The sequence below is a fragment of the Fulmarus glacialis genome, unplaced genomic scaffold (genome assembly GCF_000690835.1).
Source record: "Fulmarus glacialis isolate BGI_N327 unplaced genomic scaffold, ASM69083v1 scaffold44743, whole genome shotgun sequence".
NCBI lineage: Eukaryota > Metazoa > Chordata > Aves > Procellariiformes > Procellariidae > Fulmarus > Fulmarus glacialis.
Window position 1 is genome coordinate 13381 of NW_009204439.1, and position 18506 is coordinate 31886.

At 35.4% G+C, this 18506-nt stretch overlaps 1 protein-coding gene across 1 annotated transcript in view; it reads left to right on the forward strand.

Moving 5' to 3' along the window:
* Positions 1-1606: 1606 nt before the first annotated feature.
* Positions 1607-18506, forward strand: part of MON2 (MON2 homolog (S. cerevisiae)) — a gene marked incomplete at its 3' end in the record, with an annotated part of 35696 nt that continues 18796 nt past the window's right edge. The window contains exons 1-10 of the mRNA XM_009574992.1: positions 1607-1679; positions 6044-6171; positions 7041-7172; positions 10115-10244; positions 10804-10901; positions 11570-11695; positions 12437-12631; positions 13370-13494; positions 13862-14001; positions 16553-16706. Coding sequence (XP_009573287.1) covers positions 6085-6171; positions 7041-7172; positions 10115-10244; positions 10804-10901; positions 11570-11695; positions 12437-12631; positions 13370-13494; positions 13862-14001; positions 16553-16706 — 1187 coding nt within the window. The remainder of the gene's footprint in view (positions 1680-6043; positions 6172-7040; positions 7173-10114; positions 10245-10803; positions 10902-11569; positions 11696-12436; positions 12632-13369; positions 13495-13861; positions 14002-16552; positions 16707-18506) is intronic.

Here is an 18506-nt window from a genome sequence, read left to right on the forward strand (position 1 = left end):
AATCTCTTCAATGATGGTAAGGCAGTGCTTAGTCTTTCTATGTTTGTGTTGGGAAATGAAAAAAATAAAAAAGAAGGTGAAAATTTCAGTTCCACATTTCTAATTTAACTATTTTGAGAAATATGTTTATTAAATCTTAATTAAAATATTTGATTTTGAATTTGTATAGTCATCTTAACCTGACTTTCTGGGAAATCTTGTTGGAGTAGTGTTTTGATGGAGGAGGAATATTACTACTTGGTGGAACTTCATGTACTCTTGCTTTCATATTTCTGCTGCCACAGCTTGTCTGTTTCTCTAATCTGTTCTATATAGTGACTGCACACTCTTTAAATAGTAGTATCAGAGGAAAAATGGAAATATTTAGTGTGGGAAGTACACAGAAATATGAAGCTAAACTAAAAAGGGGAAATGTACTTTGAAATTTGGCACACTAGTATTTTCCAGTAATGGGTCCTATCATTTGGGAAAATGTGTTGCGTTTATTGTGGTGCACAGTGTATTGAACGTGATTTCTTTAATTGTTTGCAGAGGTTTATAATGTATTAACGGAACTAAAAAATGGAAAGGAGCCGTTTGCAATGTATTTTGCATTTTTTACACAAAACTTGTCAGAAATCGTAATTTTGAAATGCAAAGCCTCAATGTTATATTTTTAAGTCTGGCTTGATTTCATTAGAGAACATGACTTTAGTGATTTGTGCTGGGAAGCGTTTGTGGACAGTTGAAGAGAGAATTGCTGTTCCCTCGCAGCAGTATGTGATCCCCTCGGTGGGTGGCTCCGCAGCTCTGCAGCAGCCGGTTGGCGTCCAGCCAGTCTGTGCACAGGCATCCCTCAACCTGCACGGCTGCAGGCCCTGCTCCTGCTGGAGGGGTGCGCGAGGGAGAGGAGGATGCTTGTTGGTCTGTCAGGTCATACTTACTGGGAAGGGGGAGGAACTGTTGGTGTGGATTGTATGGCGTGCCGGGAAGAATGGAGAGTACTGTTAGGAAGGCTTCTTCATGGTATTGCCCTGGGATAATTTGTGTAGGCCATTCAGATACAAAATCCATGGGAAAATGGGTTTCATTGTGATACTCGTTGTTAGTGAAAGTGTTAGCTTTCAAACAGAAAATACTGCTACCCGACTGGAAGAACAGTAATAATCTTAAAGTGTCGTGTACCACATCCAGTTTATTAACTGGGTTTCATTGCTTAAGTGTTAAGTATTAAGCATTGATATAATTACTGATGTTCTCAGTTTCTTCAGCGTTTCAACCTGAATGTGATAGATTATATATCAGGGTAATTGTTTCACAGTTTGAAACCATACAGAGACTGTGTAACAGTTTTTTTGTTTACTAGTGATTTTTTCTTTACATTCATAGGACTGGAAAGTAATACAGTGAGAATCGTAATTTCTAAAAATTCTGAACCACAGAATATACCCCTTCTGTGGAATTCTGGAAAGGAATTCCGGAAGCTACAAAGATTTAAATTCTGCTTACTGAAAACACTGCAAAAAATATTTTTGCTCTGAGACTATACATTTTTATGTATCTTCAGTATTCTTACTTCTTTCCAGATGTTGATATATGAAATAGCATCTAAACTACTTATTTTCTTCTCTTCCAGGCTGCTGAATCAGGAATAATAAAAGTGAAAACAATAGCTGCACGGAGCACTGATATTTTGGCAGGTAATTATTTGCAATGCAATGGGAAAAATAAAATTGGGTTACAGATCAAAATGTTAAAAAGATTTCTCAGATATGTGTAATAATCCTACATGCCTTTTAGTGTGTGCTGTATCAGTGATGCTTTACTTTTGGGCACCTAGCAAAAAATCCAGTAGCATGAGAATTCTTTAATACTACTTCTGTTTCATGTTAGTGCTATACTGATGCAGAGGAAGGTCTCCATTTTCAGTTGTGACTCTACAAAAGTCACCATCCACTTAGAAAAATAGCATAAAATGCTTAGATTCCAAATTCTCAATGTTTTATTCACTGTCTGCGTTCCCCACAGCTGTTGTTGAGTGCTCTGTGTGGAGTTCTGCAGTATGATCCTCATCTGTGTGTTTAGTATGAGAGTCTAGCTTTTGGAAACTTGTACCTGGCAGGCAAAAATCCATCTTAATCTGAGACAAGGTCATTCAATTTAAGATGTACCATTGCCTAGAGGGACAGGAGATATCTTGTGAGTTGCAGCTTTGTAAGTGCTTAGAATGGTATCTCTGCTTTATTAAATAGCATGTAAATTAATGGCTTCTTGCCAGTTGCTGGTAAAGCCTTTGGCCAGATTTGAATGTCCCTGTATTAATACTTGAATGTCTACCCCATCTGTAGTCAAAATCCTTAAAAAGCTACATTATTTGAAAGGTCCAAATAAAATAGATGTAAAACTATTTCTTGTTTTGAAGGATGTAATTCAGATATCGGTAAGGAGGCACTTTCTAGAATTATTTGAAGTAGCAGTCCCACCCCTCAATATTTCACTTTAATGCCTCTTTTTTATTTGTTTATTTTCTTTGTTTTTACTGCTGTCATGAATGCTGACATAAGTGGGAAAACTATGCCAGGTAATGTCAGCTATATCGAAATATGCAAATGAACAAGAGAAATCTCTAGTTAGCCATTTGGGAAGCTGTCAACATTCTTTGGCATATTACTATGTAAAGAACTCTGTATTTTAGAAAGCTAGTGTATAATCCTGCAAAATTCTTTTTATTTTGAAATGAAGATTAAAAAACAGAGATGTGAAAGATCATTGATTTTGGCCAATAGGCAGTCTTTACTTTTATCTTTTTGAGGGAACACTTTCTGGTAGTTGGTCAAATTTTGTAAGTACTTTTCCTTTGGAATGTTTAAACTAGAATGTAGTTAGTATTTATTTCATTCATCAAAAAAACTGCGCAGATTTGTTGTTATGAGGTTTGGAAAACCAGCAGGTCCTAAAAGTTATTTTGATTAGTTAATCTTTGCTAATAGAATAATAACTTTTTTCCCAGTAAGAAACTGCAAAACAGAGGGAAACATATACTTTGCCCGTACATTATCCTAACATTCCACAGTTTAAACATAATGCCATTAAACAGTCCCAATTCTTTATGGACCCTTGAATTTTTTGAGGTATCAGTTGTAACCTAATCTTGTAGGTAAGTTAATGTCGAGGACTCTGTTGTCTCCTATCCACTATTTAAAATTTTTTTGGAGGAAGATAGTAAGTATACTTTAGTAATAATAAAGCTGCAAAAGGCTACTGTAATTGTGAAGTCTAGTGAAGTAGATACTTTTTGACTGCTGGATGATTTAGGAACATCTACTAGACATTCTAGTAATCCAAATAAATATTTTGATCGGGATGTGATTTTTCTTTATATTTTGATGTAATTTCACTGAAATAGATTAAAACAATCGAATCAGATTGTTTTGAGTAAGTTGACCTGATGCTTTCTTGAAGCATAACACTGCGTAGGATTATAATTATTAGGAAAATAGATACAATCTTAAAACGACAAATGCACAGAGGTAATATTATGTCTGGTGAGATGCGTTTAACTTGCCAGAAATCTGAGGTCATTGATCTAACTTAACTTTTCTGAGAGAAAGAAAGAAGTTGAGCAGTTTCACAGTCTTCATTCTTGGCAGTCCGTACGTGCTTTATAATTTATTTATGAGGATTTGAGTAATTCCAAAAGAGAAGTCAGCTTGTGCTCTGTATCACAGGAGATAAACGTGAGAAATTATTTCTACATGGCTCTGAGATGTGCAATTCATACTTTTGTTTTAGAAGTTCTTTTAAAAAATTAGAATTATAATCTTGCTAATGGAATGAAGGAGTAAGTTCTACTTTCCCAAAACTTCTTTTTTGATGTGGTTCATATATTCTTACGTAATTTTGGTAGCAAAATGGAAGCAGACCTGGATATAAGAAAGTTTTTGTGCATTTTAAGACTGAAGCTAATATAATGATTGGTACCGAACCAGATCTATGAAACATTAATTTTTCAGCTTCATAAAGTAAAAATCCTTGTATAGATCCTGTTGTGAGATTATTGTTTTTAATTGATTGTAGGAAAAATACTGTAAAAGGTTTAAATTTTTCTTTGTCTTGTTATTTATTAACTCTCATGCCATTTTTGCCATTCAGAACTTTATCATGAATCTTATGTTAAGCATAACTGTTTTGTGGTATCTTTTTAAAAATTTTGCTTTCTTCTTTCTGCATGATGGTTAGAATTTAATGGCAATTCAGAAATTTATATGAATGAAGAAGCATTTGTGCCCATGTTAGAATGGGCTCTCTAGGCTCTATTGGCCATGCATCATAGGTGTTCATAGACTACAAAGGCAGCTTAGAGATCTGGCTCACATGTAGACACTGACAATTAAATGCCTAAATTACATGTTTTAATTAGGAACAAACTTCTGTTTTTTGATGAAGTAGCCAATGTTTTGTTTTTAATTTGAAAAATCATGAAGTGTTTCATAAATGAATGGTATTGGTGGATAAGGTTTATACTGTGTATTTTAAAAGCAGGTTTATTTGCTTCGTAGTTAAATTAAAAAAACCCTGTTGAATTCAAAGCAGATTGTTAAACAGGCAGTGAACCTATGTATTCATTCACATTTATGCTGACGTTTTAATTGTTTTTGATTAGGCATTTGGTGAAAGGTCAGCCTCTGTTAACTGGACATAGAGCCTGTACTGGCTCTGAAGAGGCTTATGAAACTATGGACTGTATATGTGTTAATATCACCCTGTAAGAACTATTACCTTACAAAAAGTTGGCATCTATAATTTATACTAGCCTATTCTTTCAATAGAAACTTGTTAGTCATGTTAGTTAGTGCTTCAGTTGAAAAATATCACTGAAATATATTTTTGTAGCTTTTACCTTACCTTGATGTGGTTTTTTTTTTCCAAATCAGTTGTAATGATACTTAATAATAAACGCTCTTGAGAGCCAAACTTCAAATTGCTCAATAGAAAAAATAAACTAGATCATGTTTGCATTTTTATGTGAGAATGTATTTTTTGTTTGTTTGTGGTAAGATCTGTGCTCTAAAAATGTGTGTGAAATTTTTTCATAAACACATTTCTCTTATTACACATAAACTAAAACAGAGTGTATGACATTCAGTGTAAGAACACGCGTTGAACTTTCATCTGTGAGGAAATTTTTAGTATCTGAAATGGCGATGAGCAGCTAAAATCTTAAAAGTTTGCATGAATCAACAACTACACCTGCAAACAGAAAAGCACTCATTGGTCAGAGTCATGCTTTCCTTTCATCTTTCAGAAATATTTTCTTCCTTTTTAATTTTATGAAGTTTATCTCAGATTTCTGGAATTACTTTTGTGGGGAAAAACTTCAAAATGTCAGTGTGGAATGTTGTATTCATTGTGAAGTTTTTTCCTCCTTAAAAAAAAAAAAAAAAGCTGTTCATGAAACTTGTGTTTTCTCCTGACAAAGCTTCATTTTAAGAAGCTGCCCTTCCTCACTAAAACACTGGTTGAAAAGTTTGCAGCCAGGTGTATGTACGCAGGATACAAATAGTCCAGTCTCTTTCTCCTCCTGTTTTGTCGGTGGCATTTTGCTATTCTCCTTTGTGCCGTGTGCTTTGATATGTCTGTCTGTGCCACCCTTTGTGTTGCTTTTGAATTCGGTGCCAAGGGGAAGGAAATCAGAAGGAGAAGGCTACCAGCCTGAGGCTGGTCACTGCTGCAAGGTCAGAAAGAGCTCTGGGATGGGCAGAACCTTATAGCTTCTTACTAACCAAATGGACTCTAAATGGCCGCTTTGGATTTGGAAAGAGAAAGTCACTTGAGCATGTAAGGGAGAAGGTGCTTGGGATTTGATCCTCAGCCAGGGTAATTGTGGAAGTGAGCTGTGGCAGCCCAGTGTCTGTCTTCGCTTGACTTTTCCCTGTGGTGCAAGAGTAAATCCCAAATTTCCAAGGCTGGAGGTTGCTTTTTGTTAATAGGTATGATTAACAAATTTTGCATTGTATTCTTCAAAGTATTACACATTGACTGCTTCCATTTCTCTTTTTGAAAGCATTGAAAGAGAACAGCTCAGAGGTAGTTCAGCCTTTTCTAATGGGTTGTGGAACAAAGGAACCAAAGATCACTCAGCTGTGTCTAGCAGCCATACAGAGGCTCATGTCCCATGAAGTTGTTTCAGAGGTAAGATCAATCTTTATATAAATACATAAATATTTCAATGTGAGAAATACAGGCCTCAAACTGAAGGTGAATGATTTTTTTTTTTTAGGAGGCTGTTTATAATACAATGAACATAGTCTGCAAAATATTTTACTCATACTGTTTTTAAAAAATTGTAATTTAAAAGGAAAGCTTTTTGACCATGAAAAAAGAAAAAGGAAAAAAGAGATGAGGAAACATTGGTAACTTCTAGAGGGAAATTCATGAAAATTCAAACCAGCTCATTTAGTTTGCATTCTCGCACTGCAGGAACAGAACATGTAATGGTCCTTGATAAATACAATTCTTAAGGTGGCATCCACAAAATTTACTCTGTGTGATATCATTATGTATTATGTTTTTGTTACATGTTACTTTTAAAAATAAGATAAAATGGATGCACATTTCCTGCAATGCTAAATGTCATGATATATTATGGTACTGCACATATTTTGTGTGTTAAGAAGCTGGTGAAAATGATACTGTCAAAATATACCTTCAGTTGTGCTTGCATAATGTAAAATTACACTGTTTTTTCTCTGATATGAATGAATTTTGAAGGTAAAATGTCTTTGTACTGTCTCTTCTGTATTTCCAAGTAGAAAATGAAATACGCATTTTAATTTGGACTACGCATTAAGAGATTTCTGCTGTGTCAATTCTTTAAAAATATTTTGGGAAGCTTGTAACAATGAAATTAGCTTTATGTTCTCAATGTAGTCCTATGGTATGGACAAACAGGCAAATTCAGTTATGACGTGCATTTATGAGACTGCTATTCGTACATGTGCACACATGATATACCAGTATGTAAAGATCTTAATTGTTGGCAAAAAATTATTTCTTTGTAGGCTGCAGCAGGAAACATTATTAATATGCTTTGGCAACTGATGGAAAATAGTCTTGAGGAACTTAAATTGCTTCAGACAGTTCTTGTACTTTTAACAACCAATACAGTTGTACATGATGAAGCGCTATCCAAGGTAAGATTTTGCTAGTGCCGACTATAGTACTTACAATATCCAAGAGGAAAAACAGGGAGAAATTTTACATATGAAGCATTTGGAAATAATGGAAGAGGAGGGGGCTTTTTTGATTCTGTTGTGTCCCTATTGTCTTTATATCTAAACTCTGAAGACAGGATTTCTTCTAGCTTCCTTTCAATTTGTTTTTCAATTCCTCCACAATCATACATTTCTGACTTAATGGGAAATTTAAATAAAAACATTGGGCCAATGCCTGTCCTTCTCATCTGCTAAATTTGTCATATGCATTTTTTCAAACTGAAATCAGAGCACATAGCACAGTGTAAGCTCTCACTAATAAAGCAAAAATTAGAAGAAGCTGCCTGCCACCCTGCTTTAAATCTCTTTCAGAAGCAGTCCAGTTATTGCTCTTTCAGTCAGAACTGAAATAACTTTATTGCATAATTTTAAACACGTACAATTTGGGATGTTTCAACTAAGGATTACGATCCATTTTAATCTTAAGTTACAAGATACTTCTCTTTGAAGGAGCAACATTGTTTACCCATCTGTGAATTGTGAAGTTCTGTTTAAAGTTAAGTTCCTCTTCTAGATTACATTTTATAATTTTTTTCTCTTTAACTTAAGAAAGATTTTTTGTTTTTAAACAAATCATTCTATATTGCTGTCTTTATTATGCTCTGCCTTCAGTGTATTGGTTTAAGATCAGAGCGTTGTTTCGGGTTTGTTTTTTTTTTTGAGAGAGAGAGAGAATAGAATTGAAGAATATTTTTGAAGGCATTCTGTTCTAGTTTTCAGTTTTTCTTTGCTTCTGCTTTTAGTGAAATAGCTTCCTAGCTGTTTAAATGTGTGGATATTAAAATCACTATTAATCTACCTAACCAAGGGAAGGAAAAACATGAAAGGAAAACGAAGCTAAGTTACAAAGGTCTGCTGAAGGCAGGAAGATAATGGAAAATTTATAAAACCTATAAATGGCAGAATAGAAACTTGCTAAGGATTGAATGGTTTGTCACTAGGTTCTTTTTTGACTTGAGTAGTCAAATTATGTCAAAGGCTCTTCAGCACTATCTTGTTTCTTTTGTTCTAAGTAACGCTCATTTTCCAAACGAGGTACTATGTTCTCCGGCAGAAACATGAATTTTGAAGAAGATGGAAATACTTTAGAAAGTGGTATTGTCAGTCATTAACCGGGTAGCAGATGTTCTTTAACAGCCTGCAATGTTGTTTTATGTCAAGTTTGAATCTAGGCTCTAGAAAGAGACAGTTGCTGTTTAAGTCCACCATACCTTTCCCTTCTGCTTCTCATCACTTCCCTCATTTATTCTTCTTCCCCTGCCTCCATATACCCTCTCTCTCTCTCTCTCTCTCTCTTCCCCCCCCTTGTTGTTAGGTTCTGGGTATCTACATCCTATTTCACTTACTTTTTTGTGTATGTCTTCCAAACACATTTTTCAACATCCTTTATTTGTTCATCTCTCTAATGTCTAGAAACTTTCTACTTTTGGACACCAGCCACAAGAGCATGTGGGCACAGCAGTGTCAAATGAGTAGGGAAGGTCTTTCCCAGCATGTCTTTCTCTTGTCTTGTATCCTGATCCAGAAGCATGCTCACATAATACAATTACTGGACAATCTAATTGCTGTCCTTCTAACAATTTCCTTAGTGCATGTTAAAATCTAGTACATTTAGAAACATATAGTCTAATTCAGGCAGGCTCTGACAGGGATAAGAAAAAAACATTCCTGACAGAGCAATATCCTGTAAAATTTCTTGGTGTTGTCCAAGGCCTGAAATTACTAGAGTTTCTCAATTAACCAAATATAAGCGTTACTTGGGATGGGTAAAATGGTGCAATGGTTTGTTTGGTTTTTTCCCCCCAAGATTCTTTTGACAAATATCTGAAAGTTGGGGGGTTTTTGGTTTTGTTTTTGTTTTTGTTTTCTCCTGTTGAAAGGCTCTTGGAGAAAATCAGCTTGAGCCAGACATATATTGCATATTCATGGTTCAGCTTGACTGATTTAAATTAAGAAAATTACTAGTAAACCACCTTGAAAAGCCGCTTAATACAGGCACTGCTGTTAGATTAACCTAGAGTATCATACAGTATCTTCTGAATGTCCAGAGGTATACGATTGTGTTGTAAAATTTCAAACTAACACGGGGATACTATCTGAGCAGAGTCTGCAAATCATTTACAAGCAAAAGAAGCAAAAGAAAATTCTGAATCTTAGAGCAGGTAGTGTTATGGCCGGGTGTGGTTGAGGTTCATGCAAGTGCAAGAACACAGAATAAGGACAAACGAACAAGAAATACACGTTTCACTACATATACAGATGTTAATTTTCAAAATTCATTATAAAATAAGTAAGTAAGTAAGTATTAAATTATGTGTTAGAGGAAATACGAAAGCCAATGGGAAACAGTATTCAGGTCACTGCCAGCACAATGACACATTAAATTACACAGCTTAGAGAGGAATAATAGCAGTTGAGGCAACATAGTTGTGAAAGTATTGTGATTTAATGTAGGAGAGGAATGGCATTTTAGCTTTGGAGTTGACTGACCTTTCTGTGATTAATCCTATAATCCTAATGTCCTTTTGACATTAATATACATACAAGGTGTTTTATGTGGTTGATTACTGTGTACTCTCTGTATGATGATTGTAGTTTTATTGGCACATCGTAATGTCTTCAGTTAATACTACTTCTAGATTACCTTTGGGGAGGATTACTGAAGAGGTTTTTGGCTAGGGTAATCCATAAAACTTATTCTGGTTCCTCAAATTTAAAATTATTAAAACAATTTTTTTTTTCAGGCAACCTTTTGACAAACTGTAGTGGAAAACATTCCTCAAGCAGCTATCTTGACTCTTAGCTAAAAGATGAAAATATATTGTTGTAAGGTGATTTTTTTTTTTCTTCCCCCCTTTTAGGCAATTGTACTTTGTTTTCGATTGCACTTCACAAAAGATAATATCACAAATAACACTGCGGCAGCTACAGTGCGGCAGGTAGTTACTGTTGTATTTGAGAGAGTGGTTGCTGAAGATGAACGATACAAAGGTGGGCATACTTCTTGCTCTGCTTGCTTGTATTAACCTGTTTTTTGGACACACATCAAATGTTTATCTTTTTTCAGATAAAGAAGTAGTAAAAAGTCTGTAAACGTTTTTAAAAAAAAAAAAATCACAGACATTATTCATTTTTACTGTCTTTTATACATTTACTTGTATTCAAAGGAGATGAAATCCTTAGCCATTGCATCAGTCCAAGCCAGTACAGCAATATATAAAACCTAGATTTTTTTTTAAGCTGTGAGAACTGGTCTTCAGGTTAGTATTGTGAAGGAATTTGAGGTGAGGGTGTCATTTAAGATGAAGGTAACTTAGATTACTGAGTGGGAAATACGAGGCAGTAGCAGTTTTGAAGAGAACATTTATTGGAAAGAAGTGCTTGGTGTTGATGATCTTTGGTATTCAGTCTAACATTTATTTCTGTAGACATGGTAAATTGCAGAAGAATTACCTGGCCGTTCTCCTAGAATCTTTTTGTAAGAACGCTTAATGTGTACTTGATTTCAACAGTTCCTTCGTTCACAAAACTGTTTTTTGTTTTTACACAGATACTATGGACCAGCCAGTTGCAGTTCAAGGAAATAGTAACAGAAGATCTGTCAGTACACTGAAGCCATGTGCTAAAGATGCATATATGCTTTTTCAGGTAGTTGGGGAGCATATATTTTACATTTGAAGTTATCATTGGGTGTCTACATCTCTGTAAGAAACTTCCAAAAATTTGCTGTTGGCATATTGACAAGGTCCTTAACTAGAGCTTCCGTCTTTCTTATGTGCATTTATTGTAATTGGCAATGATACGCTGTATCCCAGGGGAATGATTGGAAAATGAAGACAAAGTGGCCTAGGAAAATGTTTTACTATAAATCTTAAATAATAGCTAAGCATGCATGTCTACATTAAATTCGAGATTGTTTTTTCCATGAGACAAACACTGCTACTATAGTTCAGTCTTGCTTCTTGCGTTTGGTATTGTATATTAATGTCGAGTATGTAATGAAAAGTAGTAGTTGTATTCATCACACCAATAAAAAATGTTCTTGACTTAGCAAATTCGCTGGTCTTGAGATATTTTTGAGGGCAGGAATGAACACAATTGCTACAAGGATACGAGCAAAGTTTAAAATTTCTTTTAAAAAGTTTTTTGCTTAATAATTTATGTAAAAGAAGTATTTGAGGAAAAAATTATGTTGAAATTGGAAAATTACTCATTACAGAGGAGGGAGAGAGCGTAGATTTTGTTGTAGACTCAGAAAACTTACGCCGGTACAGGACTGTGCAGAGAATGTAAATGTTGTTGTATTTCTTTTTAAGGATCTTTGTCAGTTAGTCAATGCTGATGCTCCCTACTGGCTCGTGGGTATGACAGAAATGACCCGGACATTTGGCCTTGAACTTCTTGAGTCAGTCCTCAATGACTTTCCACAAGTGTTTTTACAAGTAAGTAGTTCTTGGAGGGAAAATAGGAAGACTTTTTTTCACATGTGTAGTAAAATTTACTTCATTAATTCCTCTTTAGTTTAGCAAGAGTACTGCTTTTCAAAAAGACTTCTAGTTTTTATAATTTGGGTTTTTATGACAGAAAAGTACTGTGTGCTTTTTGTCCACTTTTTTCCTATTTCCATACACTTTATTTGTGTTTGTGCATTTTGTAGAGCATGTTGTACTCTGTTTCACTTTTTGTTTTGCCATTTATATCTCCTCCAAAGATGCAGTTTCTTATCTCGCATGATTCTATGACAGCTCTGTAACTTAGTTTGTGGCATTGTTATTTCTACAAAAACATTATCTTCACCCCACTTGCAAAGCAAAAAACTCTGAATTGTGTGGATCTACTCTATATCAATGCACCATGATCTTACAGTAACACATTTTTGCAGACAGTAGCTAAATTAAAAAATTAAATATATAATGAATGATGTATTAGCAGCCTATTTCAATTTGCAAAATACAAGAAGAGGGTTTCCTGGTATGAACCCGACCATGTCATTTCATCATGCTTTTTGGTAGCTTTACAATGGTGTTCTTCCTTTTCATTTCCTAAGCTTGTAATTTATACCAAGATTTACATGACTTCAGAGTGCTTGATTGTAACAGTAAATGTAAATAAGATGCATAATCAGAGCTAGTGGTAGCAATTAAATAATATCTGCTTATAATTTGTTCTGTTTTCTTTTTCAGCATCAGGAATTCAGTTTTCTTCTTAAAGAAAGGGTATGCCCTCTTGTTATAAAGCTCTTCTCCCCAAATATCAAATTCAGGCAAGGTTCCAGCACATCATCTTCCCCAGCACCAGTGGAGAAACCATACTTCCCGATCTGTATGCGTTTGCTGAGAGTAGTTTCTGTTTTGATTAAGCAGTTTTACAGTTTGCTGGTAAGAATATGTTCAAATTTTCTTCGTGCAATTCTGTTTTTCTGTGTATGTGCCAGTACTGTAATCAGTAATAGTATTAATTAGTTCTTGGGAACAGTTGATGTATACTGAGGGAAGAAAAGTCTAAATATTCTTTTCTTCTTATGTGTATTTGTATTTACGTGTATTCTATATGTATGGTTTTATTAAACATGGGCTTGTATACATTCTCAGAATAGATGAGCTGTTGTCTTTTCTGTACTTGACTGCCTTTCAGTTAAGGTTTTGGGAACCTTTTGATCTTCTTACGTTGTTTGCCTGGCTTTAGATAATGTTATTTACTGTGCCTTGTTAATAATTGCTAAGACGCTTTTGACTTGTGTGCTAAAGCTGTTGACAGAATGTGCATAAAAAACACATGTTCAGCTGTTCTTACCTCCCGAATTTTAGATATTTGCTGAAAAAGATTTTTTTTCTGTTTCATTTTTTTACTGTAGCACATGTAAGAACTTTACTGCAATGTCTGTGAGGAATTTAACTCCTTCAATACAATTGCGTATGTGGTGTTAGCTTGGCAAAAATATGATTATTACGTATGGTTTTTATATAATTTGGAGTAAATGCTTGTGGAAGGGTTTTTTTAGATCCTGTGCAAAACTTGCTGGCATAGGACTCCTAAGATGAAACAAGTTTTTTGGAGAAAATATTTTGTATGAGACTTTTTCTTTTAATTTAATGGTTATAAACTATATCTTTTAGGTAACAGAATGTGAAATCTTTCTGTCATTGCTGGTTAAGTTTCTGGATGCAGACAAACCACAGTGGCTAAGAGCTGTTGCAGTAGAATCTATTCACAGGCTTTGTGTGCAGCCTCAGCTATTAAGGTATTAAATATATTGAGTTTCACTTTTACATAAAATTTAAGAAATCTTTTTGGTGGAAAATGCTTCCTAAAACATTATAAATATGTAGAAACTTAAATGCAATAAACTCTTCAAGATAATTTTTTATAAAGCATTAGGCAATACTTATTATCCAGGAAGAGCTGAACTATAGTTATTTGAGTATTCCAAACCCTCTCTGTCTTACCAGTGTCAATTTACCTAAAACTAAAGTTTATTATTCACCTAAATACTTGCAGTTAAGATGTGCTTTTAGTCTACAGTTTGGAGGGGAGGAAGTTGCTGTTAAAAGAAGCTTTTAGTTCCTAATTTGTCAAATACTTACTATATTTTATAAAATACTTTACAGGTCCTTTTGTCAATCGTATGATATGAAGCAACATTCCACTAAAGTTTTCCGTGATATTGTGAATGCACTGGGGTCCTTCATCCAGTCACTATTTCTTGTACCAAGCACAGGGAACACATCAGCGACACCAAGCCAAACTGGTAAAGCCTTGTCCTTACTATAATTTTCGTTTTCCAGCATTTTCTTGTGATAATAAATTCTGATTTGATTCAGTATATACATTTGGCTTGGTACAGTTCTGTACTTCCGTGTTCATTGAGGTGAAAAGCTTGCTTGAGACAAACCACTGTTTTCAGGTCTGGTACAACAGGTGATTTTATCTACCTGTATTGTGGGGAGGACATAGCCCTCAGTCAGCAGAGCAATGCTCCTGCATTTGCATCTGCTTCTACAGCGACCGAGCTCCTTGGTTCACAACTTTCTGAGGGAAATTCTGAGGCAATGATTTCTAATTTCTGACTATAACAAATTTGTCTGATTTCTGTCTCCTTGTGCGGGGACGTCACTTGTGGCAGTGTGCAACTGAAGTAGTAAGACAGTGTGTGTTTGCTTCCTCCTGGGACGCAATAGCTAATTCTTCTGGATGTTCAGGGACAAAACTGGACTGAGGAAGCCGAGAGGTAGAAAGAAAGATCTGTGTTTTACAGATGATCCTTGCTTTTTCTGTAAGCTGAAAACAGTGACTTACTGAGACTAAACTTGTCTTTTCTTGCAGCCAGGGTTTTGGCATTTCACTAGGTATATTTTTATTTCTGTAACAAGAATTGGTCCTCCTGTTAATGCCTTTGCAGGTGTTTACGTCCGAGTTAAGGCTCTCTGCTTCTTCCCATGGTTCTGGAAGCAGAGGCCTCAGCAACAAACAAAAATAATTTCTAAGGGTGTCTTTGACATGCCTTCTTAAAAGAGATAATAAGCAGATAATCAAAGAATAATTATTATCTATCATATCTACTGTTAAATTAATAAACATTAAAAAGTCTGGGTTTAGACTCACGCCTTCCAGGGTTCACTCATGAAGTCTGAATTCCAAGTTGGTGTTAACACTGAAAACGTGAAGAAATTTGTGTCAGTAGCTGTTGTTCAGTAGCTGTCTGTATGGAAGCTGATAGAGCACTTCTATTAGTATTATTTCTGGGTTGGTTTAGTCCACTTAAAGTAAATCAGAAAAGTACTTTTCATCGTGTAACATGCACATATGAGAAGCCATTCTAAATTACTCATTCTCCTGAAAACTTAAATTTTGCTTTCATATGAAACAGCACGGCAATAGGGTCATACTCTTCGCGCTGTCACTATTCCTCTGGCTTATTGTTCCGGTTTGTTTTCTCCTTTACCTTTTCACTTCTTTCTGCCTGCGTGTTTCTCATGTCTCTTTCTCATGCATTTCTCTTTCTGCCTCTTTTCTCCTATGGCCACGTCTAACACGCAAAGAGCAGATCAATGCGACCTAATTTTCGAACTGAGTCTTCTGATTATAACGATAATCCTGTGGTAGCAGGCTGTCTTATACACCTGTAGTTGGCTTTTAGCCTCAGTTTTGCAACAAAGTAGCTGTTTCATAGGAGAAGTTGAAAGCTGCATCTATCTAAGTTTTGTGTCACTTTTATTACACTGGTGTAATGTAAGCGTTTTTACCATTTTAAGGAGTTATGTTGATATAAAAATAGTTGTATATGTCTGACTGCTCAGTGGGATCACAGAAAATGACACCAGTGTAACTGTGTTTGTGTTAGTGGCAGTGTTTGGTTAACCATTTCTGTTTAGCAGTGTGATTTTGTTGTTTCAATCTGTTAAGCTTTACTGTGTTAAAGTGTATACATAGGCTTCTGTGTGTATTCATATTACCTAAATTAGTCATTTAATCTCTCTACATATTAAAAGCAAGCACACAAAATGGCAGTTGGTGCTGTGAGTCGCCTTCTTGGGGACTCTGCCCTTCTCTCCCCAGTGTCTGTACAGAGAGGGTCTGAACTTGTGGTACCTACTCCTAGTAAGTATAGACCTCCTTCTATATGTAGGAAGTGTACATATACAGAATTCCTTGTCCTTTTATCTGCTTTTTTTGGCTTCTTAAATTGGAACCAAAATTTGTTCCCTCCTAGCTGTTGGTTGGCATGTTGTCAGCTCTTCCCTGATGTGGTTTGTTTTCTTCTACCTTGGCACGGAACAGATTAAAACATTGCAGTTCTCTTTGGGTTTCTTCTTCTGGCTTTTGCATTTCTGAAATCTTTAAAGCTTGTGATGATCTTTGTTCTTGGAATGATTAACGTCTCTTTCCTACTACTGAGTTCTAGATGCAACTGTTCAAATAATCCTTAACTTTTAAATATCTGTCTGACTCTTCACTAAAATATATATTGTTTTAACAAGACCATGTAAGTTTAGTTGGTTCACAGAATGTTATGAATGCTGCTATACCTTTCACAGAAACATTTTATTCTGACTGAAAATAAAGCAGTTGGCATCAATCAACTGTACCTTTTAAACTAATTACTTTGCACATAAGATCATATTTTAGACAGCAGAGGGAGCTCAAAAATAGTTTTTTGTGTTAGTGGTGATTTTTATTATCAAGCAGGGCATCTCAGATTAATCCATGTATCTCAACTTAAAAATTAAATATAGAAAAAGGATATTCGCTGGTCACTAAAATTAGATTGGTTAATTTTACCACTTTATTTTTCTGAATAGGAAGCAATGCATCGGGGAATACTGGTTCAGCACAAACTAACCCAGGAGTGCTTGGAATGGGAGGAGGTGCAACTGTATTACCTGCCTTTGAGTACAGAGGCACTTGGATACCTATCCTGAATGTAACAGTACAAGGCAGTGCTAAAGCTACCTAGTAAGTACCTCTGTCTTTTTGAAAATGTATGTAACAAATATTTTTATTTCCAACTTGATGTTTTAAGGATTTTTTTATTAGTGAATATTGAGGTCTTCATTTCACTGGCGTTGAGGTATATTATGGATTTTCTTTTTGTCAGTGCCATGAGGTGTTCTGATTTTTCGCTGTTTTGTCTGAACGCTCTGGATTCTGATCCAAATATCCCCTATGGCTTTAGCATCTGTTGGGGTTGGTTTTTTTTTTTTCCCTACCATACTGTTGCTGTATTAACTCTTCACCTTTAGGCCTCACTACAGTATATAACAATTTTAGAATATCTTTTGCTTTGTGTAATGGCAAACATTAGGGGCATTAAGCAAATGGGACATCAGTGGGAGTGAAAAATAGCTTTCTTACACCAGTTTTACTGTATTTACAGTTTTTATTGAACAGGATATTGTGGTATATGGCCTGTATACGAAGGTTAGACTGTGAATGCTTCTTAGAATGACCAATTATTTTGTGATGACTTTGTATAATGGAGATCGTGTTATCAGTTTAGAGCTGTGAGTAGTACGTCACTTTCGAAATAGTGGAAGTTTTTTCATGTCAGTCATGACCACTGAGGATCAATCTCTTCCAAACTGGAAATTATTTGTACAGCCCATGAAATTTTGGCATACTAATACTCAATGAAATCAGCAAATAGCCTGGATCTCGATACTTTTTTAAGGTAGAAACTCCTTTACCTGCCCTTGAGGTGTAGAAGGACAAATTCATCCTCAGATTTCAGTAGTTCAACATGTATGTGTTGACCTGATTTTTTGTTCTAGCAGTGGCCATGAATGTTATTTTAGGTTACCTGACTGTTCTCAGGAAATGCAAATTTTTAACACAAGTGGATGAAAGCTAGTTCATGCTTTGGCCACTACAACCTCCTGCGTTTCTTCCTTTTCTTTTCTCTTGCTTTCTGTTCTTAACTGGCTCAAGAACACTGCAGCCGCCATCATAGTTTCCTATGCTGCTCTGAACTTGCTTGTGTCTTATCTTTGGATCCCTCCAGTGACTCCATGATTCCTTCTGAGTAATTTTTGCATTCTTTTTTCTTCTGTATAAAATTACAGAATTGTCGCTAGCATGTCTTGTCAGCAGTTTTTCTCGTATCTTGTACTTTTGTCTGTAGTCCCTGCATGTAAGGAGGTGACTAACTGTAACTGTAGATTTGGGTCACATCCTAGCATTGATTCTCTCCTACTGCCTCCATTAGATTTCAATACAATGGCCACATTTTATACTTTTACACAATGATTTAATTGGAGATATGAACTGTGAACAGAGCTAGCAGAGGTCTTTTTGCCAGTGTGGGCCTGTCTCTTCCCAGACCACTGTGCCTTGTCTTCCTCTTTACATGAGGAAGTAGGTGTTTTTAAGAGGAATAGACAAAGGCTATTCAAGATTTTTCATGGCCATTCCCACGTAACTGTAACAACTCACTTCATTTATTCAGTAGTTTGCTTTCCCGTATTTGAAAGTAAGAGCACATGACCTCTACCTCACAAGTACATTGTAACTATAAAACCCATTAATAATTTTAATTAGAGCCATATATATATACATACTTATTTGTAGCTAGAGGGTGAAATGTTGACCATTTGATTTGCCCCTGGATACCTAAGGCATCTTCAGGAAATTAGAGGTAATAACTGAAGTGTTACGTGGCTGGGAGAAGGAAAATCCTTTGTGCAGAAAAGAGTGGTGACACTACAGGATAAAAGTGTCTTTGGTATATTGTAGCTGGAATGCCTAGCCTTTTTAAGA